The sequence below is a fragment of the Haliaeetus albicilla genome, chromosome 20, assembly GCF_947461875.1.
Source record: "Haliaeetus albicilla chromosome 20, bHalAlb1.1, whole genome shotgun sequence".
Lineage (NCBI taxonomy): Eukaryota > Metazoa > Chordata > Aves > Accipitriformes > Accipitridae > Haliaeetus > Haliaeetus albicilla.
In genome coordinates, this window is record NC_091502.1 from 23,722,872 (window position 1) to 23,749,758 (window position 26,887).

The 26,887-nt window shown below is 39.6% G+C and overlaps 1 protein-coding gene across 7 annotated transcripts in view; it reads left to right on the forward strand.

The window, feature by feature from the left end:
* Positions 1-26,887, forward strand: part of TENM4 (teneurin transmembrane protein 4) — a 600,927-nt gene that overhangs the window by 359,614 nt on the left and 214,426 nt on the right. For all 7 annotated transcript variants that reach the window (XM_069808531.1, XM_069808534.1, XM_069808532.1 and 4 more), the window contains one exon: positions 21,722-21,974. In XM_069808531.1, the coding sequence (XP_069664632.1) occupies positions 21,722-21,974 (253 nt within the window). The remainder of the gene's footprint in view (positions 1-21,721; positions 21,975-26,887) is intronic.

Sequence of the window (26,887 nt, forward strand, 5' to 3'; positions counted from 1 at the left end):
ATGAAGGCATCTAATGATGTTTGGGTCTCTCCACCATCTGTGGAAGGAGCCTAGAGAACTGGCTGAGACTAGACAGCTAGTCTGTAAGTGGCTAACACTGACATAATCATTTTACTATATTAATGTCACTGTGGCTGTTCATCGGCTTTTCAATTAGTAATCCTAGCTAGAAGTTCTGTAGGACCTCAGCTTTGATTTTTTGTGACTTGCAGTCGCCCTTGAGGAGGTCCACCCAGCATACCTTCTCAGTGCTTTGCAAGCAAGGGGAAACTGAAGCTCACTCAAGAGCATCGCATCGACATAGTCTTTACAGCCTGAGGAACTGCCATTAACTGTAACCTCTATGCGGTTGAGATACTGAGCGGGTCTAGCCCAGTCTCACCAGTACGGCTGAGCCTCACTTGCTATGTGGGTAGTTCTGTGGTCCCTGTCAGCGAAGCAGTATCTGAGCACTTCACATGAATACGTTTATCTTCCCACTAGCTGGCTGAGACAGGAGAGTGCAGGCAATAAGACTGCTACTGGTGTAGGCTCTGCAACACGTAATGAGTGGGTCTGATTCTTTCCAGCAGCGAGTGGTTTTATGAATACACAGTGTGGATCTAACTCAGATCTGAATTATACCAGTGCGAGTCTACTGAAGTTAACAGATTTATTCTAGACTGACGTTAAGTGTACCACAGATCAGATTCCTGCTCATACAGAATTCATTATACCATCAAGTTCTCCTCTGGTCAGACCCAGTAATAACTATGCAAGTTACTATAAAATATGGTGCAGTATGTGAAATAGCTCCACGGTGAAAATTGCTGCAGTAACATGCAATTAGTCTGTGCATTGACACTGAATAGCAAAAGGATGTTGAAACAAAATCCAAACTCTGCAGGAATGGAGACATTTAACATCTCTGAGAAATACCTTGCAGCAGCACTTGTCAAATTCCTTTTCAGTGGTAGTTTCCCCTGTGCATGCATGCTGTACTAGTATTTTTAAGAAACACCGTTGCTCAAGGGCCTACCTTTTAAAATGTATTTCAGTGGATGCTAAAAATAATTCTGTCATTGTCGTTAGAGACTTGGAGTGCTGGATCAAAAGTTGATTAAAATATTTAGCACCATAGAGGTAATCTTCTATGTTCCAAAATTGCTGATATATGTAGCAGTCCTCATTATTGAAACTTTCCAAACCTTGATACATTCTCAAACACTTTGTCTTGGTTTAGATGGAAATATAAATTTTCTTCTCAGTTATCCCTGTGCAAACACGTAGCTCCCACAGAGACTGGAGTAAGATTTTGAGATTCTGGGAGCAGCTTCAGTGCTATATTGTAGGTGCCTCAGGGCCACCACCAGCTGGTGGAAGAAATGGTGAAGGAGAAGATCAAGAGGGAAGGGATGGCATCTCAAGGCTTCTGCAGACTCTCTTCTGTCTTGGGCTGCCTCGGTAGAATAATTAACCAAATTCCAATCACATACACTTAGGTAGAACTAGTAAAATCAATAAATCGTCCTTACATCAATTTGGCTTCAGATGTTTTATTGGTGATAATATCTGAGGTTCAAACAAGCCAGTTTAGCTCTCACTGTCCAGCTTATGTCAGCTGGTTTGTAAAGTTAAACTTGTGATTTGGGCATGCTTGATGTGAAACTAAACGCAGTGTTACCTTCTACCTGAACACTGTTGCAAGTATTCCAAAATAGCGATTTAAAGCAATTCTGTGAAAGTATTTCCAATTCCAAGAGAACAAAAACATATGGAATAGTGTGTAGTGCAATACATTCATTTTCATTTTCTTGACTATGTATTGTATACTTCTGTTTTCTACACCAAATGCATCTGACTTTGGTGAAAAATAAAATACTTCCACTTTTGCTACGAAGTCATGGCACATCCATGCATTCCTTTTGTAAAAGTACTTGCATTTTCTCAGACTAGGAGTCTTCACAGAAAGAAGTGGTAATTACACTTGTCACCCTCTCACTTGGCTACAGCTGCAAAGTTATAATACAGTAGCAAGCTCATGTTTAAAATGGCATTGACTCAACTGTAACTCCCAAAGGTCACCATCATTAAAATCTAGGGCATGAGTTTTACGCATGTCACTAAGATCATGCAGATGAAGAAAATAATCTACAGGGAAAGGGATTTTAGGACCCTCTAATTCTCCTCGCTTTCAAAGCACTGGTTATATAATGCCTAAGCTAGTGGGGGCTGCAGAAAATAGAAATATATGAAAAAGAAAGCAAAAATTATGTATGAGGTCAGTCAAAGCAAATACCACTTGTGTTGTAAGGTCAAGGCTGCCTCTGGTCTTCAGTGCCTGGACTTTCTCATGTTTTCATTCATCCAATAGGACAATATTGAGCATTATTTTTCATATTATAATGACTTACACATAAAAGGGACCTGGCAGATGTAGTCACTGAACCTCTCTCCATCATATTTGAAAAGTCATGGCAGTCCAGAAAAGTCCCCAGTGCCTAGAAAAAGGGAAACATCACACCCATTTTTAAAAAGGTTAAAAAGGAGGACCCTGGGAACTATTGACCAGTCAGGTAGTTATGTGCCTGGTAAGATCATGGAACAGATCCTCCTGGAAGCTATGTCAAGGCACATGGATGACAGGGAGGTGATTAGAGACAGCCAACAGGGCTTCACAAAGGGCAAATCTTGCTTGACTAATCTGGTAGCCTTCTACGACGGAGTGACTGCGTTGGTGGATAAGGGAAGAGTAATTGATGTCATCTGTCTCGGCTTCTCTAAGGGCTTTGACATGGTCCCACACAACATTCTTGTCGCTAGATTGGAGAGTCTTTGGTTTGATGGTGTGGTGGGCTGACCTTGGTTGGCCGTCAGGTGCCCAGCAAGCTGTTCTATCGCTACAGGGGGAGAAAATACGATGAAAAGCTCGTGGGTCAAGATAAGGCAGGGATATCGCTCAACAATTATCATCACAGGCAAAACAGACTCGACTTGGGGAAATTAATTTAATTTATTGGTAATTTAACAGAATAGGATAAAGAGAAATAAGAACAAATCTGAAAACACATTCTATGATTCTGTGCTAACACTGAAAAAAAAATGCTTGAATCTGTGTTTATCCAGGCAATGACATTAGCTCCACACCAACCTAAGGTTAATGTATCTACGTGCCTAACTATATGTAGGATTCAGCACACTTTCACATCTCAGAGTTACAATCGTATGTTTCCTTGGTGTATATTGATTCCTGTGCTATGTATTGACTACCAGATCTCTTTCTTATAATTTTATATATGTTCTATGCAATATCCAGATAAGCTTTTGTAGTATCTTCACACCCCCCCCCCCCCCCCAATCCTTCAATATGCTGCCAACATTTCTGACACTGCCTGTTTTGTGCCAGGTTACAATATGAGGACCCACTGAATAAGTTGCTTTAAATCCATGTTCGACTATTCATTGCAGTGTCCTTGTTTTTCATGGGATTTTTGATTGCGTGTGCACCTGCATTATAACTGAATGAGAAGTTGTAAAGTTTTCAAATTTTAACAGATTAATAGTAGCTATTACATGGGAAACTATGCACTGTAGCTGTCCGTGCAAAGAATATAGAGCCAGGAATTAAGTAGTATTTTGGCATTGATTACAAAATGGCAAGGGTAGTACAGAATGATCTGTGAATACCTAGAGAGAATGTATGAAGAGAAGGGGGATAAGAAACAAAAGAGAGTTGTAATTGCTATAATAGCCTGTAAATGATGAAGCAGATAATCTGACTAATAGTCAGGAAATTTTCTTTAAGATCCATCTCTCAGCTTGACCTCACAACAAGCAGGTCAGACAAAAGACCCAGACTGGCGGGTAAGATACAATCTCGTATGAGTAGAGGGAAAGGTTGACTGTTAAGAAGAACCTGATAGAAATTTTGCCACTGATTTAATTATGATCAGGTTTGGGAGTAATACGTTACCATGGCAATTGTCTCTTAATTACTGAGTTCTCACAGGGATAGTACAAATGAAAAACAAATAAAAAATCAGCAGAAAAATTTGATCTTTTCTATCACAACTGCAAATGACTGGGTTTGATGAAGAAATGATTGGGAGATATTCTATGACCCATAGCATATGAGTTTCATTTAGATGATCCTCATGGTCCTGGCAGCAAAACTGGAGAGTCTATAAGGGGGAAAAGGAGGAGATAGATAAGAAGAGTATGCCTAAGAATGTAATCATTTACGATTCAGTGAACTAGATTCTGATCTAACTAATACCTTGGCTTCAGTGGAATTTAGTTCAGATTTACATTGGTGTAAACAGGATCATATCTGATCCAGATCTGGATCACTGAACCTTATCTAGCCATGAGAAATATATCTGGCATTTCCTGTAATGTGTGGTATATTATGTCACTGTAGTATTTGCTAAATCACATCACCTGAAACTTAGCCTGGTTTGGAAGGGCAGTTAATAGGGAAAGAGGATTTTTTTTAATGTCATGTTTGATGTCTTTCTTTCAAGGGTAACTTCCAACCTCCATCAGATTGCGGTTTCATTCTAATTTAAATCATTAGATTCAGGGGAGGACAAGGTAATCCATCCTGAAGAAAAAAAATAATCAATGCAAGTAGGTGTAATTAGTAGTACTTTCCTCTAGTAAGTCAATGGTGTAGAAAGAACTGAAAAACCACTGCAGACTACATTTGTTCTTCCTAATGTATTGTGACTCCCTCACAGCTTTTTTAATGAAGTTGTTTAGATCTCCTCTAGGAATGATACGTCTTTTTTTCTGGTTAAACATACTGACAGGCTCTAATATGCCATGAATAATTTCATCTATCAAGAAAGATCCAGACACACAGACTCATGTGGGCAGCAGGAGTTTTAATTTTCTTATTTGTTGAAAACCAAAATAAGCTTTTGATGAAGTGCTTACTTCACACTTCATGTTTTTACTGAGTTTATTACATATATTTATAGGTGTAAATCCTTGGGGATATTCTATCTAAATCTGAACTTGCTTCCAGTCCCTGGGAGGCTAGGTACAAAGATTTGTGTGCTATATATGTTGTTGATTGCTCCTTTGCATTCATTCTGATTTGCCAAGAGAGTGCTCTTTTCCTGACAACTTTAGTAACATAAATTAGAAAAAGGAAATAGTACGCCAAAAGATGAGAACATGACTACTCCATGTGTTTAAGTTTCTCCACCAGTCAGGTTATTTGTTTCATAAACTTGAGCTAGTGGGAGTAGGCGTAGCATAAATCAGCATCTGAAATGAAAAAAAACCCCAACAAACCCCACAATTCTTTTTGGAGTGCTCCTAAGCTGCATCTTTTCTGGATGTTGACGTAGAAGCAGATATTTGACCAATAATATCGCAACACAATTTTGCACAGACTTTGTCTGATGATTTTACATACTCCTATTAGTTCAGAATACTTTCCTCTCGATGCCTGGCAGTTTTGGAGTACTCCACCCGCTTCCTTTTCTTCCCCCTTTACACCTTGCTGGAGTCCTCTTTCCAGACTTATCTTAACTTGTCCAGCCTTGAGTATTGCCTCTATAAATCGTATCAGAGCAGTATCTGGGCAGGTCTTCAGAAACGCCGAGGATCAAATACTTAGGGAAAAGCATAAGAACATGGTATGTACATGTATAGAATAGTCTTCACAGCTACAAGGAAAAAAACCAAGGAAGGTGCCCCTGCCCCGGGATTTTTCCATGTAAAGAGGCCCAGTTTTCCTTCTTGCTGCTGATCAAAGGTCCCTGTGGCTCAAGCTGTGTTTTGCTAGAGCTGTGAGGAATCACTTTGGCGTAACTCTGACCCTGGCTCAGAACTAAACCCCGATTGCTTCTGGTACTGAGATCTGGGCAGTAGATATTAGCCCGGTATCATGCCCCATCATCAAACACTACTGTGCCAGCTATTGCAGCACTGACCCCTTCGGTAGCAATCTCTTTGCCCAGGTAAGTGTATTTGGCATCAGACAGATCAGGCAGGCTGTACACTAGCACACGACAGCTTAGGACACTCTGTGTTTCTGTATCAGAAATTTACAGCATATGAAAGCTTATGAAAGGCTCTTCAGATCAGTAGTGAGCTAGAGCCTTTGCTAATTTTCCCTCAGAAAAGCACTTTGCTCTCTTCGTTGTGCCAGACGCTGAGTTTCCAGACAGCTTTCCACAGCTCATACAGCTCTAAGGGTTAAGTTGCCTTCATCTGCAGATAAGCTGTTTGAGCTGCAATGCTTTTCCACGTCAACCAGAACTTTCCTTCTGCTTCCTACTTGTTCATTTGGCATGCTTTGTAGGTAGAAATCCTTTTGGAGTCAGCAGAATATTTATCAGTAACTCCAAGTCAGCTAAGAGATATAAATACTATTGATACGTGTGCATGGATCTTTGCTTGATTCGCTAGAGATAGCGGTCTCTAATGAAGGATGCCTGTAGCGACAGCCAGAGGCAGCTTTTGGAGAGGATGAATCAAAGTTTCTTGATTTATTTGGATACAAGTGTTATTAATCTGTCAGCCTTCAATTCTGAATGGCTAATTATCAGACATCAGTGGTGTGATACAAACTTTTAATTAACGTAAATTCTCAGAATCCATTGATTCCCACTGGACTGCAGAGGGAAGTTTAGAGTTACTACAAACTTTGGTGACTGTAGTATGCATATAGAGAATACATCCCCTCCATGCAGTTTTGATGACTCTCAGTGTTTCATCCACAATTTTGACAACTTTCATCATTATGAGGAAGGCATTTGACTGGAGAAGTCCCTCATCATAAGCTGTATGCTGTCTTTTGTGGATGGTCTCATGGACATCCTAAGTCTTCGAGAGGCAGGAAGAAAAAGAAGGTTCTTCTTGCACTGAAGGACACTTAGGTGATGTGTCACTTCACTGAAGCTTTTATACTGATTCCTAAGAAAAATGGAGCTTCCTCCAAGACAGAAAGATGATTGTTGCCACTTTCTTTTTCTCCACATAAAATCTTGAACTCTTCAAGATGGAGGCAGCATTTTATATAAAGAAGATCATACAATCTCTGCACATGTAGTGACTAAAGAAAAGCAGTAATTTTGGCAGGTTTGTTAAAGAATGTTTCATAATTAATATAACAATACGTATTTGTCCTCCCAATGCAATCACCTTCATTTTTAACTGTGTTTCCTAAGAAAATAAGGCCTAAATAACTCTATTGCCTGTCTGCCTGACACCCTGCATATGTTTTTTTAAGTTGTTGGATAGTTTTGGCTGCTTGATGGGGGAGAAGAGGTCTCAAAAATACCAAATTCCTACAAGTTTTGTAGAAATTGGTGCCTTTGTAGAAGAAAGGACACTCATGCCCATTCTTTTAGTCTTTAGCCTGCAGGTCAGCCAAAACATGCACGCTACCAACCAGCCATCAGAAAGCCACACATTATTACTTCTGCTGTTCTGGATATAACTTGTTTCCAAGAGTCATGAAAAAAAAATACCTCCAGAAAGCTGGGTTCCAGCCATAATCTCGGTCAGGTATTCTGTGTAGTTCTGCGCTTTCTCTTCTCACTCCATTTCAAGGAGAGTTGACCTTTGTAGAAAGCTGTCTCTTGGCCAGCTTTCCTACCCTGCCACAGGAGCACCATGTTGTATTTGGATTCAGCAGTTACAGAGGGACAACACAATGCTAGTCCACACTGCACATTATGCCTTGCACATGGGAATAAAAGCTTATTCAAGGTGCATCCTTGGTCTCAGTAAATATATCTGTCCACAAGATAATGATGCTGAATGCATGCAATATGTGTCCATGAAGAATGGAACCAAAATGGACAACAGATCTTGAAAAATTCCCATTACCATCCAAACCATTTCCTTTTGAAAGTCTGAGACATTTGAGCTCAGTCATCCAATTTTAATTGCCACCACAGAACCCTGCATGCCTTATTGGTCTTGTTTTTTTGCTGCTCTTCTGGTGTTAACTTCTGTAGCACAGCAAAACTTTTAGCAAGTCTTTCAGAACTGACGCACACATATTCCTAGCTAGAGGTAGGATTGGCCTAGAGAAATGAAATACATAAGTTCATGTGTACTTAGTCACAAATCTTTGTGCTCGACTTTGTTTTCGTTACTTCAGAATTCACTGTTTTAATGTACAAATCGAGCACAGGTCCTTTCATCATTTCATTACCTTTAATTATAGTCATAATCATCTTAATATGGACTCCTGTTATCAGATGCTCTTAACTAATTAATGCTGTAAATTACTTGGAGAATCCAGGGTGAAAGTTACTATGCAATAAAAAATATTATTTATGTTTCTGGCTCTCAGTGTGTACCAGATAGATTATTTTAAAAGCATCATGTCCCAAATAGGGAGAATATCACTTTACTTCTCCACTAGGCGCTGTGCAATTACACAGAAGCTTTGGAGGTTTTTAACTGACAGCTTTACTACCATGAATTTAAAGAAATGGATAGTGTAAATTCCCTGCTGCCTAGAGTTTTTCTATGAGGTCAAGCCATCTCTTGGCCCAGAAGGTCCCGTCAGAGTTGGGTCTGTGGGTTCACGTCAGGGAGCAGTCTGGTGCGTTACCTATGAATCTTCCAGTAGATAACAGACTGGAGTGGGTAGGAGAGAGGTGCAAAGAAATTTGAGCATCTACTTCCAGCCTCCCTGGTTTATATGCTTATAAGATTTGGTTTTAAGGACAGTTTGGCAGGGCTTGGGGAGTTCAGATTTGGCTGATGGGGGAAGATCAGGGATGGTCCAGAAGAAAATTGATAGTTTAGAAGAAAAACTGTAGAAGAGATGAAGACAATCTGGTCCTTCAATGATCCTTACGTCAAGGCTAACCTTCCCCCGCCTCGCTCTTGCTCTTCATCTCTGGCTTCATTTGTAATTTTTCAGTGTGATGGGTTTTGTTCTGGCTGCAGTTGCGTGTTCCTCACTGACTGTATCCACAAACCCTGCTCATTTGTTTTTCTCCAGTGAGGCATCAAATGCTGATTAATCTCAGTGCATCCCCAGCTTCTAAAACTTTCCGTAGGAGCCATATACTGCCCACACTGCGCACAAAACTGTCGCTGACATCAAGAGTTACCTTGCAGATCAAGGCAAGTATTGACAATATAGGAGTTTTGCTGCAGATCAAGGGCAGTGTATCTCTGTGGGAGTTTCTGCACATTTCTTTCCCAATGGTTACACTGGCGGGGAGGCAGGCTGCTAGTTTCATAACAGCAAACACAGATCTGTCCCTGTCATGGTTTGATCACTGGAACTGAAGAATAAAGAAAGTCCTGCCTGGTTTCTACTATTAAAGTTCCACTCAAGTATTAAGGTATTTTTTTGCAAAAGATGAGTTTAAAATTCCAACCTTACTAAAGTCATTCAGAGTTTTGCAGTTGTCTTCAGCGGAGTCAGGGCTTCGTCCTTTGTGCAGCAGCAGTCTTGTTCTTTGGCAGGCGTGATGGCCTTCCAGTGATGAGTTAAATGATTCTTTCCTGTAATTTGGGTATCAATTTGGTAAATATATGAAGTGCTTTAGGAACCTTTAGGATAAAAGTAAGTAATCCAAAGTTCTATGCATAAACATACTCTGTGAAATTTAAGCCTTACAGCTAAAAATATCCAGTCATTATTCATTTAAATCATCTTATTAAGTAATTGTACTTCTACTTCAGAAATGTATTTTTTGAAAGAAGTTCCCTCACACTACACTGAATAACATGTGTTATGTTAGCATTCCTAAAACCCTCCAGTCAGTTATTCATCCCACTGCTTAATTTACAGCCTGTGGTTTATGATGGGTCCGTTCCAGACCGTACATCATTCAGCTAGGGGGTAGGGGAGGCTCTGGGACTATGAAGGGAACCAAAAAAACCCCCTTTATCACATGTAGTTCTCGAGTTACAAATAATAAAATATATCTTTATGATCATCTCTTTAATTAAACCAAAAAATTTTGTCACCCTCATGGAGTCGTGCCAGTTGGTGCCTGTGGCAGATAGTAAACTAGTTTTAACAAGACTGTCCCTAAAAAAGCAAGGCAGTATTTTAATACGACTCCATACTGAACTTGATTTGTTCTGTTTAAAAAGAGTTAGAAAGGGTATAAATTTTATAGCAAATGCTTCCAGTATGAAGCCAGTATAAATTGTTTTGCTCAGTGAATAACTACCAATGTTTGAAACAGAAGTTTCATGTATAGTTGAAATGTATATTGTCGGGATACTTGAAGGTCATATAAAATCCCCTTTCTACACTAACCAGTTGTTCTAGTTCTTTGACAATGCACATATGAAATTACTGTTTATTGTTTTGATCGCACTGAAGCCCTTGGTAATATATAGGTGTGTGCATGTGTGCACCGTCTTCATAAGTTGCTGATCTTCATTTCTAAATCATGCCGTGCTCACATTTTGTTGAACAATATTATAAGAAAATTATTACTTTATTTTGACACTTTTCCTAGGAAGCTCTCCTAAACTGCTTTGGAGAATGTCAAGAGCACTTACAGCAAGTAATGAAAAGAACCTTAGAAAATTCATCTTTCATGATAATCTGACTGAGCTTTAAAGTCGCACGCTTCATGCCAAAGTGTTATCTGAGTGCGTTGTCACTCTCTTGAACAGCCACATGCTAAGGGAATCTTCAGCTAATATTGGACTTCAGTTAGTGCTAGGACTATGTATTTCCCAAGTACATTATTAAACAAGCTAAGCACCTGGCTTCAGGGATCTGCACTAATATTGTTAATTCACGGCTTGATTTTAAATTTTTTTGTGGTAAATTTTTCAAGGTCACAGATGTCACTGAATGGCACAGTGCCATGGGTGTAAATGAGAGGTGGTACCTAACTTCTGTTTGTGCATCTGAAAACCTCCCTGTTGGCATACTTAGAGCTATCAGTAATCCAGTGGCAGTTTCACAGTTGGGCAGTTTGTAGACTTGTGTCTATGAAGTATGACTTGCAGAAATAGGTACGCCTCTTTCAAACTTTTTTCTATCTATCTTGTGCACTTGACAGTAATTGCTATATAGCCTGGTACAGTGGTTTTTTCTCAGTTTCTCCTGTGCTGAAGAGAACCACAATAAGCACTAGGATAATAAATAATAATTCTGATACAACTTTTTTGCAATTTTTTGCAGAAAACGGGGGCAGTCTTTTTGTTCTACCAGAAACCTTTTTATTTTTTCATTTTAAATTATCCCATTTTCCAAGATGAAAGTTGGTTGGCAGCAAGCATCACTCTAATGTATGATGCCAGCAAAGGCAATATCTCCTGGTAGGGGAACAAAAAAGTTAAGAGCAGGAATTAAGAAAAGATCAAAATCTTTTAACTATAGCATGGGTTTTCTGTCTCTATAGCATTGTATACATTTGTACACATCTGTCTATCTGTAACAAGGCAGAGAGACATACAAAGGTACCTTCAGAATTAACATCAGAACATGTAGAAATATCTTATGAACTATTAACATTTAGGTGTATGTGTATTTATAGTTTTGTTGATATTTGTTACATGCTAGAGATTTATATCGTAAAACACAGAAGCAAAAAAAAAAAGAATGTGATAAATGAGACTAACTATAAATGAGACTCATCATGGATATTTCCTCTCAGAAGTGTGTTGCCAGAGGGACTGTATTAATTAGTACTGAGAAATTTAGGGGTGGAGGCGTTATGAATAGGCAGACAAACATACACACTGGATAAACTACATTGCCCTTCCGTCATGGTACTTTTTTGAACAAAGTGCGGCATTGCTGAGGGGCGTCTTGACAGATTCATAGTTTTGATTTTCTTTTAGTGGCCTCTTCAAGTGTTAATAAAAATATAAAAGTTTTATGTCTGTTTCAGAATTATTTGGAGTGCAGCCTTCTGCCATCATGCTTCCGAGAATGTCAAATAGAACCTGAAGGGAAAGGTCATGGAGCCCAGCTCTCACAAATCAGATTCCTGTGCCAAAGGGAATAAGGTTTTCCACCTGTGCAGAGAGATTTTACACTTAACTGCACCCATGGTTTTCACCAAAGGAAATCAGTCAGCTTTTGTGTGCGCAGTGGATAGGGTGGGGGATGTAGGTATTAATCACTGTGACAGACGTCATGTCAGTCACAGCTGTCAGATAGAATTGTCACCAGTTTATGTTGGGCTTTGGAGGTATTTAACAGAAATGGCTTTGTTAAAACTTAAAGGCAGAAAAAAAAATTTTAAAAGGAGGATGTGGGTAAGGAGGGGGTAACAAAGGAAAAACTGGCAAACTGGTTCTGTACTGTGCAGTGCCTCTGTTTGGTGGCACCTGGGTGGCAGCATGTACAGAAGCTGATCCAAAGTCATGAAAAAATCGACATTTGCCAGCAAAGACTCGAAATAGTTTCAGTTGCTGCCAACATGAAATTTCCCTATTTCTTTCTCCAGAGTAAATAATTAAAATCCTTAGTGATTGTTGGTATTGTGCTACACCACATCATGTCACATTCCATAAGCGCTTTGCTGTGAAATAACGGAATTGTGCGTTTCCAGAGACTGATTCATTCACAAGCCTGGGACATGTACAAACAAAAAAGAAAGGGACAAAACCCTCCGTCAGATGTCTGTGCTGTGCAACTCCCTGGTGGCTCTGGGAATTACATGCCCCTCAGAAGTCAGAATCCAGACCCAAAGCTTGCAAGTTAACATTGAATACAGTAAATTTTTTAAATGTTTTTGCAGCTTCTTAATCTTTCACCCTGACCACTAAGAGCGCATACCTTGTCCTGTCATGCAGTCAAACTGTATGGCAGTTGCATTGCTTCATATCTGCAAACTCTGTCTCTGGATCATCACTGCTAACAACATTGTAAAAATTATATAAACCAGACTATTTTCTTAGCTACTATAAATAGTCAGCTTTGCTGATGGAGCTGGGGATCTGTCAGTCCTCTTTGTGTACAGCTAAGTCACAACAGCACTGCAGTTTAGATAAGATTTTTGAAGGGCGTAAGCAAAATAGAGACTGTTTGTTCATTTTATTTTTAGGGAGAAACAGGCAAAGATCAGGTCTATATTTCAAAGCTTTTCCAATATAACTATATGAAAAAAAACCCCAACAATATTTGACAGAGCTGTGCTGGCAAAATCCTGAGTTTATTTGCTATTACAGCAGCCAAAGGCACCTTTTGCAGATGTACTTTAGTTTGGGGAACTGCTTTACAGAAACAATTCAGAAATTTGCCGGTGTAACTATACCAGCTAATCATGTCTGGTTTGGACAAGGCTGAACTGTTTGCTTTTCTGTTTGTTTATATATTTGTCTCCATATGTTACTGTATGAAAGAACCACACAACAGACACAGGAGACATCGTACGCAGGGAAACCAGTTAAACTCTCTCTGTACAAAGAGTTCCTCGGTGCCTCAAGTCAATAAACTGCAGACATCAGAGAAAAGCGCCACTTTCCTTTCAAGAAGGATAACCTTAGGTGTAATAGCAGTTGTGTTTCTTAAATGTGCAGTGGGGGGCAGCAAATCTGAGAGTTATTTCCATTTCTCCAGGCCTTTTATGCATGAGGGATGGCACCCAGCTGCTTGTGCTGAGCCTGTACAGGTTGCACACCACTGGAAAGGAGACTTGTGAGGGGTAATCATCCATCAAGTGGCATAGACATTGCCTAATCCCCAGCCACTAGGATATCCTGGCTGACTGCATATGAGTTTTAGGGTTTATATAGCATACATTGCAATATACAAAACATGGGGAACTGAATACACCTTTTGACACTTCAAAAAAGGCACACGTTTTCAGAAATATTGACTTCCAACATCTCCTACTTAGAAAAGAGAGAGCTGCAGGCTCCGAGTTCGTCGGGAGGTAGGTTGCAGTTTTAGGCACACATGTTTAGAAACATTCAATGAGTGTGATTTGTAGCATCTCAAAATCAGAGCATGAATGTATGCTCCATCCTTCACTCACGCCAGTAGATTTTCTTATTTCACATTAAGGTGCTGTCCCCCACTAAGATACAGTGGCGGTGGGTCATCCTCAGTCACTTAGCTGGAAGGGAGCTCATGGAAGCCATCAGTGCTGTCAAAATGGCACAGCACAGTGATCTGAGCATCCTCCTGAGAATGAAGAGAGTTGTAATTATGGGTTTCCAGATGTGAGAACCCAGACCTGAGGGGCTGAGGGTGCAATGTGGTGACTGCAGCATCTCACCAGAGTGGCGAGGCTCATGGTTAGTTTTTATATTTGGGGTATTTCTGAGAGGGAAGGAGCTATAATGATGCACTGGTTTTTATTATATATATTAAAAATATATAAAAATATATATGCTATATATATATATTTATTTGTTTGCTTATATGACTAGACCAGAAGGGCCAGCAGTTCAACAACTTGAGCCTTCAAAAGCTACCATTGCCTCCAGTGTATAGTATGAGGGTAGTTAAAGGTGTTCCTTTTCAGTAAGCCCAGCAGAAAATCCAGAGTCTCCAGGGCTGCAAGAAAATTTGCTTAGTTGGGCACTGTAGGGCTATGTTTCCAGTAACTTATTTAAGAACTTAAATATGTTATTTAAATTTAAGTAACTCATTTACACTCTGCCAGATATTCTGGATTTTTTTCCACTTCCCTCCGTGTTTAAGGCAATGATTCTTCATAAACTGTCAGAGTCTAAATAGTAATACTCTGCCTTGATTTTATTAGTGTGTGATTCCCTTTTATTAAGTTAAATAACAAACAGCATGGGTTAAAAGTCTGCATATCATCCTTTGACAGTGACCTGGACCTTTTTAAAAGCATTACTTGTAGGGCATTCAATTCAATCAGATGCATACTGATGAAAAAACAACCACCCAGAGCTCTCATTGACTATGTACAGCCAAAGCTTGACAGCCTAGCATCAAACAAAAAATTGATTTCAAACCCAAAAGTCAATATTTTGCTTTTGCAAAGGCACTTTCGCACTTGGAAGGAAAGTTTGCATGTAATGTACACATTTGATGAGAAAAATACAGAGGAGATAGATGGCTTGTTTGGACTTGATTTGGTGCACCTCTTGTTTCCTATAAACAGTAAAGCCAATGAAGTGTTAATCTGTGCAGCGAGAGAGGAGATTCAACTAGTTTGACATGTGCACATATACCATCCAGGTGGGCCTGATTTTTGATGTCATTAATCTAAACAAATTAAGTTACTTAAGTATGTTTCAGAACGACGTCCTCATAGTTTATAAGGCCTAGACTTGTCAATCAGTAACAAGATGCCATTTTATCTGCTGTGTGGTTTCTAGGTCCTCCATTTCCACTTGCTACTGGTTACAGTCTGTTTGCAAGATGAAGAATGATTGCATTTTTTACACATTGTACATTGTTAGAGGTCAAGTTTAGATTTTGATAGTTAGAGTCTTTTTTTCACTGGTCCTGGTATATGTAGCTTTACCAACAATGTCTAAAATAGCTATGGATAGTGGCTGGAGACATTCACAGGGACACCGTAGGTAGTGTTGTCATGCAAATTCACTACAGCTTTTATGTTCTGCAACTTTTTTGGTATCCACTTATTGTAGCACTGGTTATTGCAAATTCAATGTCCAGATGGCACATTTAGAGGAACACTCAAAACTATTTACATCTGTATAGCCATTTTCTTCAACTAAATAGTTTCCAGTGCTTGTAGGATTTTTCTGAATAAAAGACTGTACCACATTTACAATACAGGTGTGCACAGGAAGGTTTTTCTTAGGCTTTAATCATCCATAAAACATAGTTAGTTGCATGTCTATGCATATAGCATTATAAAGTACCAGTGAGATACAAGACTGTAATGACTGGGATTCAAAGAGCTCAACTTCAGGAAAACTCTGAACGATAATACTCTCTAGAACCAGGACATACACAGTGCTGCTTTTAACTGCATGGTGAGGACTACACTTTTCTCTGGTGAGAGTCCCTCACCAGAGATGGAGCAGCAGCTCCCTATTGTGCTGTTACTTAAAGAAAAAGCATCAAGGTAGCTTTCCTATCGTTGTTTTGTTACTTAATGGAGATTATACACCAGTTCTCTGTTTTCTTTTATGATTCAGTGTCATTTTGTGGCTTAGCATTTTGAAAACCAGCAGCACAAGATGTTGCTACAGAAAAACAATTATTTCACAGCATGGTACAAACACTCCTCTTGATGGTAGGAGAAGCTAGTCTTAAGTGAAATTCAGTGGATATGCTTCTTAAGGAGAGATTCAGTCACTCAAATTGTACCACAAATTCCATTTTTTAAGTGTTAGTGAGGGAAAACAGACATCTCTGCGCAGATAAATCATCTAAATAGTGACCTGTTTCATTTCATCTCTATCACCATCCTGTGGGGTCGTTTCCTCATAGACTACCTGACTCTCGCATGTAGACAGAGCCTGTTGTAGGACATTCCTTGAAGGAGAAAATTCTCCTCTAGATTGCAGAATATCAATAAGAGACCCAGAGATGGATCTGCTTGGTACGACAGAGGTGCCACCTTTGCACATTGCTTCAGCTCAGTCCAGATTTTGCACATTCAGCTGGATTCTATGCAAATGGGAGAAAAGCTTGGTCTGCATCTGATCCTGGCTGTCACCAGAAGCCACCAAGGAACCCTCTGAGCAGACAGCATCTCCCATTCTGATTTTTCTCCTTGTATTTTTGCATTATCTGCCAGCTTGGGGGTTAAATATTCTGCTTGATTTTCATTCTGCAGATGCCGTCATTGGCTTGCCATATGTCTGATAGGGAACCTGTTTCTGGCAAGCTGCCTCACTTTTAACAGCAAACTCTCTGTGCCCCCTGCAAGGGTGCTGGGGAAGACCCAGTTCAGTCTTTCATAGTTCACCTGACCCTAGGTGGCTCATTAGATTAATGAGTGAAGGCACCCCAGCTTCCATGCCCAGCGGCACCCAAATTGACAGGGAGCCTATGAAGGTAATTTCAGCTGGCTGGTGGTGTGAGTGCTGTGAGTGTACATCTGCAGCAGATTGAAACGTGGTCCTGGCACTGAAGCAAAGCTCTTAGCTGCTCTGTCTGTTGAATGCAGAGTTCATTATTTTTAAAAAAGATTGTTTCCTCTGCAACGAGGGGGATTTCTCTGTGTGTGGGTATAAGCATGATTGCCCAAAGTCACACTACCAAGTTAGTCATCACAGCTACTGTGGAGTTGAAGTTCAAGGGAGCAATGAGTGATTCATTCCACCTGGCACTATATACAGTGAGTAAAGAGAAATATTTCCTGTACCTAATCCAGACACCAGTCAGGCATCAGGCTGTCTGCATATGAGCAGACATACAAATGACAAATGTGTGGAGGAACAGGAGAAGCTGGGGAAAAAAAAGATGAGAATGTATTTTTCACTCTGAGGTTAGCACATTTGCCCTGAAGGCAATCCCAAAACCTAATGAATCAGAAAGTGTAATTGTTGCATAGACTAATTTCAAAACAGTACTACTCATTAAAGATTAAGGGAAAGAAAAGGAACATGGGGTTCAGACCTTTTATTCAAATTTTGTCATATTAGCTCGTCATTGGTAATCTTTTTATGGTTCCCATTTATTCAATTCTTCATTCACAGGATTCTGTCAAGGGTCTCTAATATGTGCCAAGTACAAGCTTCATTAACTGAGTTATATTTGAGCTCTGCTTTATATGTCGTTACCAAGCCAGTGTTAGTCAATGACGTTTTAATGTTAAAAAACAAATAAAAAAAGCAACGCAAAGGCAACTCGATTTCTATTTGTGTTTTTCTCAGTCAGTTTTCCAGTGTTTCATTACATTTGAATACTGACATATTTCATGTTCGACACACTTTGGAGACCCATTAGAGAAAATGAGGCTTACAGGGGTGTTCATTAAGTTCTGAGCTATTTAGACTTCCACAGTGCCAGCCTATCTTCTAGAAATGTTGAACTTTATCTCTGGGACTCCGTTTCATTGGCACCTAGCGTCTAAGACTAGGAGGGCTCCTTTGCTATTGAGAGATCTCTTTTGCTGTCCCTTCAAGGCAAAAATCATCCCATAAACTGTGTTGCTTGACTCTGGAGACTATTAGAAATTTGGAGAGGTGGGGGGGAGGTGTTTTACAAGGTGTTTGTTTTATTCCTCAGTACTTTGTTAGCTTAGCTGGTCCTTCTGAAGAGTATATGTTAGGTTTTTCGTTCCAACAACAAGTAGAGAGGGAATGATAACTCCGTGTCTTTTTGGAAACCAAAGAGGAAAACTGCAAGAAGGAAAATGCTGAAAATTATCTCTTTCTGAGTAAGCCAAGATAATTTACAAATAGTCACAGTTAGCCATCTTATAATTGCTGAAGAAAGGTCTTGGGAACCTAGTACAATTTGTGCAGAGGCCACGAAGTCCTGCTCCTCTATAAAGTCTTCTGAATTCCTGTGGTGCTGTTGTCCCAATAAAGGCTTGCTGTTAGATGTAGAAAGCTGTATCTGACTTCTCCTGTATCCTACCCATGTGGTGAGATCTGCAAAAATTCAGTGCTGCCTAAGCAGCTGTAAATATACAGTGTTTATGCATAATATATTGCAGGATAATCAGAACATCTTCCCACTGTATAAGATTCACGCACATACGTGATGTAAGAGAGCCGCTGCAGCCAGCATTAAGGTTGTCCTTTCTGCGAGGAAATAAAACCACACACTTTAGATCACTCAAACATTGTGGAACAAGTTAAAAAGAGCATGTTCAAATAAGGAGACAGTTGCAATTTTAGAAAATCAAGAAGGAATTTGCTTTGTGGGCTTCCCTTATCCTTTGCAAATCCCATAGAATCTTTCGTGAGGGTAAGAACCTCAATAGTTTTGTCGCATCAAGAAAATCCTGCACAGCTGCAGCAATTTTCAGTAGGAAGATGTCGTAGCTTGTGCTTTCATCTACACCTTTTTTCTAATGTTCCTTAACTTGAGAAGAAGAAAAAATAAGGGATCATAAGGCAAGGGAAATAGCTGCTAATCCAAGTTAAGGTATATTAAATTCAGTAATGCTCAGACATGACGTAAGTGTTCAGAATTTGTATATGAATGAAATTAAAAATATTCTGGGAGGAAAAGCTACCTAAATGTCAGAAAAAGAAATACAAGCTATAAAATCCTGTGAAAAATCACATAGACCAGAGCAAGATAGATGTGCTGTCTTTACTTAGCAAAGAAATCACAGAGGGTATGCAAATAGAGAATGAAAACGACACATTTTTACTTGATTCGAAAGCATTATCCATAATAGCATCTGCAATGTGTCTGCAATAATAGGATGTAAATTGGAATTTACGTAACAGATCTTTGGAAACAGGCGCTGACTCACAGTCTGAAAACGGTGTCTCCAGTAGGGAAAGTCAACTGATAGCAGGAAAACTTCACAAAACACCTATTGCATATTCCAGGATTCACCCATTTGCCCCCCTTTCCAGTTTGTGCAGAGTATTCATCTCAGGCATCAGTTGTAATAAAACTCAAATATCTGGTCTTGGAAACCTTTGGTATGTTGCTCCTGATTAGACAAGTCATTTTCCTTGGGATGAATTAAATTCTTGTGAACGGTGATAGATTGACAGTCCTAAAAACTGGAAATCCTCTATTTACATTCATCTCCCTCAGCCTGGAATGAATACACTGTTCCTGTCTTCCTTTGTCTGCAAGCAGACCTGTTCCCCAGACCGCTGGTTTTGGTGCGTTCTGGGCCTGGCTTCCCATCTTCCTTTTGCCTCTCAGCAAAGGGTACCTAGCCAAGCAGTCATGGCTGCTGTCTGTTGAGTGGGAAAATAAGTCGCCAATTTAACTAAGCCAGCAGTAGGATTTTTCCACTGTTGTTTTTATTACCTCCATGGTCAGAGCTTCAGCTATGCGACAGTCCCCAACAATATCCAGTCCAAGGATGGTTGGATGCCTTGATTCACATGGTGCTGCGGAGCTGAGCTCAGACTTGGTTTAGTTCTGATATTCCTTGTCTGTACAGTCCGTGGTTGTTGCTCTGTCCTTCCTTTGCTGGCTAATGTACAGAATTTTTCAGACCTAACTAGTGTTAGATCAGAGTCCAGTATGGCATTATTAATTTTGGATGAGCTTTGCTAAGTCAGACTTCTGAATACCCCATTAGATTCCTGGGAATAATCTATCTGACCAAATGTCGATGACCAGTATGGGACTCTTTTCTGAGCTTGGAGCTTGCTCTCTGTTATACTGATATACTATAGAGAGAACAGCACTTTTAAGGTGTTCCTCTGACCTTTCTCAGAGTATAGGGTAAAATGGATTGGGACCCTAAAAACACTCGGTTCTCCCTATGGAATATATAGCCCTAGTCCCATGTCTAACCTAACAAAGCCAGAGGTAGGTACATGTTCAAACAGAATAATGGCACCTTCGTAATTAACACCTATTTTTTTGCTAGACCGCCTCAGCCACCCTAAGGTTTTGGTATAATCATCCATAGTTAATGGTAAGGTAGTGTGAGTTAATACAGGGTGAGGAAGGAAGGGACAAGATGTCTCTCACACATCTTTATATTTTATCTTATGTGTCTAAATATCCAAGAGGCTATGGAGATATTGTAAATGCCTTCCCTGTTCCTTTCCTGAATCCAAGTCCCAATCCAGATTTCAAAAGTGTCATTAAATGTCATGGTAATTTTTGATACCATTCATTGTAATTTAGGACTGTACAATTCATTCATTTCTAAGCTCTCTAAATAGAGAGTACATGAGTGTTAGTTTTTCATGATACAGAATTCTGTCTGGTAAGTATTAGATTGATACCATATGCATTTTTTTTCAGGTAAGGCATCAGATAAGTGTTGTGCATTAATGACTTAAAAGCATGGACCTCTTAAAATCAGAGGAATAAGTTTCCTGTATCCCATATCCAGTATGCTGAACTGTCAGTCTCCCTTCAGTTCCATCAAATACTTTAGTTTTTCTTCATTTCCAGAAAACATGTGAAAAAATCCTTGATAACTTAATTAAAAAAATAAAAATCCCAATATAATCAGCACTAGGTTGGTCTTTCCTAAATGTTTGCCTGTTTGCCTTCCTCAGTCTACCTCCCTCAGACTCTTGGCTAACAAATACTTTGAGTTTTACTCAAAGTAGCCATATCACTGATCTTTACATCTTTCTTTACCATATGTTGTTTCATTTTCCTGACACCACAGTTTTTATGCCACATGCATTTTTTACTCAGGTTGAGTACATTTCTAACAATACAAACTATGGGATTTTGTTAAATTGTGTAACCCTGACACATTTTTATGGCTTTCCCTAAATTCAGTCTATGATTAAATGTATTCTCGGTCTTCTTGTTGACTTAACTATTGAAAGTTCTCTGGCAAAACAGGCAGAACAAACTTCACTGGGAGCTGTATATCCATCATAAAATTGCTCTAAAGTGTTATCTATACAGCCTGGTTGTATTTTTCATGGTTTATCACAAATTAGTGTCACAGATGGATTGCAGTTTGCAACCTGCAGTTGTTCATCGGAGTTAACTTGGCTGTCAGGACAGCCTTTTTGCAGTGGTTTAAGCTTTCATAACTTTTGTGCATGAAACTGAACTATTTTTCTAGCTGGCTGGGGGATCAATGCATGTGTCATTAGAGCATACGGAACAAGGCTATGTTACTCTTTTGAGTTTGATTTAGGATACGTGGCATGACAGCCTTCATACTTTTTAGAAGTGTCTGCACATAAATGAGTGCAGTATGGAGCAACTCAAATCATGAACCTTAAAAATATTTTACCTGTATTTTAGATCATCCTCCAAATCTTCAAAATCATTCAAGACTTAGAACTCCACCACCTCCAATATCACATGCTCACACCCCAAATCAACATCACGCGGCCTCTATCAATTCCCTAAACAGAGGGAACTTCACTCCACGCAGCAACCCCAGCCCAGCTCCTACGGACCACTCTCTTTCTGGAGAACAACCAGCCAGCACACAAGAGCCAGCCCATGCTCAGGACAACTGGTTACTTAACAGTAACATCCCACTGGAGACTAGGTAGGTCATTTTCTTTAGTACTTTACAATGTTCTGACTGTGTGTGCTAAGGTTGTTATGGAAAATACACACATCTGTATAGCTAGCCGTTCAGTTTGTGAACTGGTGTTTGGCTTAAGTATTTTGAGTTGTATTTATTATTCCTTGTGTCTTTTCTATTTCGACTATGAGAAGAGGAAATTGCTCTTCTTTCATAAACTAAAAATATTGTCTTTAACAGCTGCTCTTAAGGTTATTTTCCTCATTTAAAATTGGAATCAGGATTATAAATTAAAATGTTCTTGGTTTTCTTTCTTTTATTTTCCTTTAATGTCTTTTCTTCCTATGTGGTAGGATAAATCAATATCCTATTTAAGAAACTGAAATCAGTCAATATATTGAAAAGATTTAGCCTTCTATCTGTGCCTTGTCAACCAGATACTTTTGTAGTACATCATTCAGGAAAGGTTGATCTTGTTTTACCTAATGAGGAGAGGTCAGCTGCAGCATTTTATTATCCTACAACATTGCTCCAGCAAGCATGAAACACTGGATAGTAGGGCATCAGTCAATTAATGATGTTTCCATTTAGCATTTAAATTCTTTTCCACCTATGCAACACACGAGTATGGCCAGGGTGCATCGAGTTGTTCTAGTTCATAGCTTTGTTTAGGTTCTATGCAGGTTCTGGAAAAGGGAGTTGTCATACTCCCTCAGCCCCAGTCCTCCCATCTGATGGTGAGTGCATCTACTTCTTGCTGTCCACTTGAAACTCAGTTTTTGCATTCTCTGGAGGTTTTGCTTCACCATTTCCTTTGCTACTGAGAAGCCAATGGAGGTTCTGGAGTCGTTAGCCCCCATACATGGTATCTTTTTCAGTTTGGAGAGAAGTCTTCCAGACCTAACATGGTTTACTTAGCTGCCTTTTTTCTCTCATTTGTCTTACCTTCTCAAACCAACAAGAAAGATTTTAGACAGCAAAAAACATACTAACAGAAAACTGAGCCAGGGGCCAAATTTGTCGCATCACTGCCTTTGGGAATCTCACTGAGATCAGTGGTAGCTGTGTCTGTATCCTGGGACAAAATGTACCCAGTCTTGCCAGCTTCTGCTAAGAAAATAGTTTTTAAAAATGAACACTTCTGTCGATGTTTTTGAGAATGAGCTATGTCTGCTGGCCCTCTGAAACTTCCAAAACAGACCTCAATCTAACATTTTATGTCGTTTAAGGATAATTAATTTCTCTGCGACTGCTTGATTAAAAAGACTCAACTAAGAAGCCGGATCCAAAAGATTAAGACAAAATTATGAGCAAGTACTGCAAGTGTGATTTGGCAACAATTTCAGTAATTATATTGTGTTACTGATTCTTGAGCATATATACCCAAGCAGTGACTTTTATGTGTTCTTTCTTTTGGGGGGGGAAAAAAAAACAGTAAAAAATACTTAGGCCCTACCCTGCAGCTCGTTTGTGAATTATCCCCTATAATTCTGGAGGAAGCCCTGTGCCTTTTTCTAAACCAGGTTGTGAATTCTTGGGAGAAGAGATAATATACTGTTTTAATAGTGCCAAGACATCCTCACATCTGAATGGGGTCTCTCAGAACCCACCACCTTAAAATTGAGAAGGAATGTCCTTGCTGCTGGATCAATGGAGGAATGTCAGAGATAAAAGCTCTTTGCTGAAAACATCCTGCCCCTATTTGTCCAATTCCAGTGGCAATCAGAGAGGGACAACCCTACCACATCTTAATAAATGCAGGAGTTCATAGACAGAACAATTATCTGGCTAGTCCCGGACTGTTCCTGTTAAATTGTAAATGAGCACATCCTTAAAGACTGTCCTCATTTCTCCTCCATGAAACCATTGTGGATGAAATTTTTTCGAGATCTGAAGCAGACTGTTCTTTCTGCAAGTCGGGTTGGTCACATTATTGTGTTAACTGGTCTAAATGTTGGAGGTCTACCTGCATGAAGAGATCCTTCTGCATCATTTGATGATTTCGCTTGCATCACAAATCAGTCACATTTGTAACTGATCCTTAATTTAACCATTTTATTAATTAGGTAGAAAACAGGTCATTTCAAGACTGGTGTTGTGGCTTTTCACACACTGGTTGGAATGGCATAATTTTTCCCAGTGTCCCTTCAGACAATGAACACGCTGGAAAAGAATGTGTAATTTTATGCCAAACAGCAAATAAGTACATTTACAGAGCACGACTGACAGGCTCTTATTTCTTCACTAAACAACATTAAGAAAATAAAATGTGTTATAAAGGTGTCATAATGCAACGAGGTTGTGCTGCATAGATGACTAGTAAATCTGTGACAAATCTCCACTCTAAAAGTCTGCTCTTCCAACATGCAGAGGTCTTCCACTTCCTTTGGTGGGAATTCTGTAGATGTAAAAGACCAGGCTTCAGAGGTGTTTAGCAAACTTGGGTGCCCAATTCCACCTCTTCCATGAAGTCGACCTTCCCCACTGCAAAGACTTTTAGAACCAAAAAAAGACCTCCACCTAAGAGAATAAAATGTCCAATATGTAAAAAAATAAATCCTGGCCAAGAGACGTTAATCCAAGAATTAAGGCCTTTGAAGTATAGCAATAGGAGATTATAGTAATCTCATGTCAAAAATGGAATTGTATTTCTGTTGAATATCCATTTTTTTAAAATCCCATATTAGTCAACAGAGAGAGAAAACATGAAGAAAAAGCTACGTCTTTTAAACGGGGATTGTCACAGGCTGTGAAAGGTGCCGACAGTTACAGATTTTAAGCACCCCAGAGTTTGAAGAGGCTTGATTTTGACTGCCATGGACTCCAGGCAGTATTCAGAACTGGGAATTTAGGATGGTTTGTCGCTGCCTGGAAATTTCCATACTGTAATGCAAAGGCAAGCAGAGATGTGTAGCACAAGTATGCAACAGACACAATAAGCATATCCTATATCTGAGATCTTTATATGTTGCAAGAGGAAGAGCCCCTCCTCTTCTCTCCCTCCTTTTCATTAGTTTCCCTTTACTCCCTTTTCTCTGTTTCTCCTTTTTCCTCTTTCTTTTCCTGTCTGCTCCCTTTTTTTGTTGCTTTAAAAGCAATATATTATCAAGGTTGTGATGAGAAGATCTTTGCTCAGCAGTCACTCCTGACAGGTAAGTCAGTTCCCCCCATATTTATTCCTCACTCTTCCTTCTTCTGTGGCCTCCTTTCTGTTCCTTTATGTTTGACCTTGCGGGAGCAAATAAATGCCAACTAGATGGATGTTTAGTTGACAAACCAACAGCTTTCAGGAGACTTCCATTCCCAGGGAATTTCATGTGCTAATCATGTAAGGTCAGATTCTGCCACCACGCCTCGTAATGAGAAGGGAGAGTGTTTTGTAACTAGACGGCTATTCACAGGTAATCTCCAAGGGAGCAGACTCCGTCCAGCCTTCAGTGAGGAGGACAGTCATGCATTAGTCACCTCGGTGACCCAGCGACCTCTCTGTTGCAAATACATACATTATAAGATTATATAACCCTCCCCTCTTCTGTTTTATTGACAATCCACAACTGAAATTCATGGAACCAATTTGACATGGATTTTAACTACTGATGAACTTTTATTGATTGGTGTGTTGCTAGGTGCCTTCCCTCTTACCCATTAAACGCTCAGTGCATGCACATACGTTGCTTCTTTTTGCATTGAATTCAACATCCAACCTTTCCTGCATTCCCAGGGAATGTGAGGAAGCCGCAAACACTTGGGGATGGATTGATGCCTCAAGTGCTGTGGCACACAGCTCATGCATGTCGATCCACTTTACTCCAAAGCTGTGAATAAGAGTCGCTTTACTTTCATTCAGATCAAGGAGTAGATCTGTTTTGTCAAAGCAGCCCTGAGGCCTCCCAAAGCAGTGAGTTGAGCTAAACAAATGCTGGCATTAGCAGCAGGAAGAGGAGGAAGTAGGAATGAAAATTAAAGTTGAGGACATTTTAGAAGAGACAGTATCAAGGTTTGTATAATGGGACAGGGCTAGTTTCTCTTGGTATAGCATGTTACCTGAATCCAGTTTCTTTGACCAAGGAGTTCTTGTTTGAGTTCACATCGTGTCACTTATATCCTGTAAGCACTTAATCCTGCATAAGTGATAAAGTGTCACAACACTGTTATGTTCCTTTGCCACTTTTGGCCAGGGAATTTATTCACATTCAGGCTTAGATTCACTTTTGATGCTGAAAACAGACATGGGCAAAATCAGGACTGTTTTTTGTTTTAAAAAAGATGGGAAGAATGTTCTTTTGCCAGGTCTTGAGAAACAAGCCTGCAGGTGAGAAAGACATAGTCTGTTCCCAGCTATGCCTCTGACTTAATTCTTTATGTTCCTGCTATTCTTCTCAAAAAGTACAAAACAGTTTAGCATATATAGGTCAAAATGTAACTCATCAAAGTACATGCCAGAGAGGCCAGATATTGCAGAATGCCACTATTGTGTGCAAAGTCAAAACCAGGCTTGTCCACGTGCAGGCCCTAAGTATCTTGCCTATTGCCTGTATTATCCAGATTACAGCCAATACTCTGGTATTGGAATTTGGGTTACAGCATAACCTTTTTCCAGCTTCTATCTCCTTACCACTGAGAGACTTTTTAAAAAAAATATTTATATTGAGCAAAACTTGCATTTTGAAACTTCTAAATAGCAAGTTATTGCTCCACAGAGGAAAACAAATTAATCAAATTGGTAACTAAAAAGTTCTCAGATGTAAAACTGAAATTTAAGCAAAGAAGTGGCAGATCTTCACTGGAAATCCATGAGGACGTTAGATGGAAGTGCACTACCAAGTTGTTGGCCACAGTGGGATATAGATACTGTGGTGTGACTTTTCAGAGTAACAATAACACAGATGCAGGAGTATAGCAAGGTTACAGCTGTGCTGGACTGAAATCTAGTC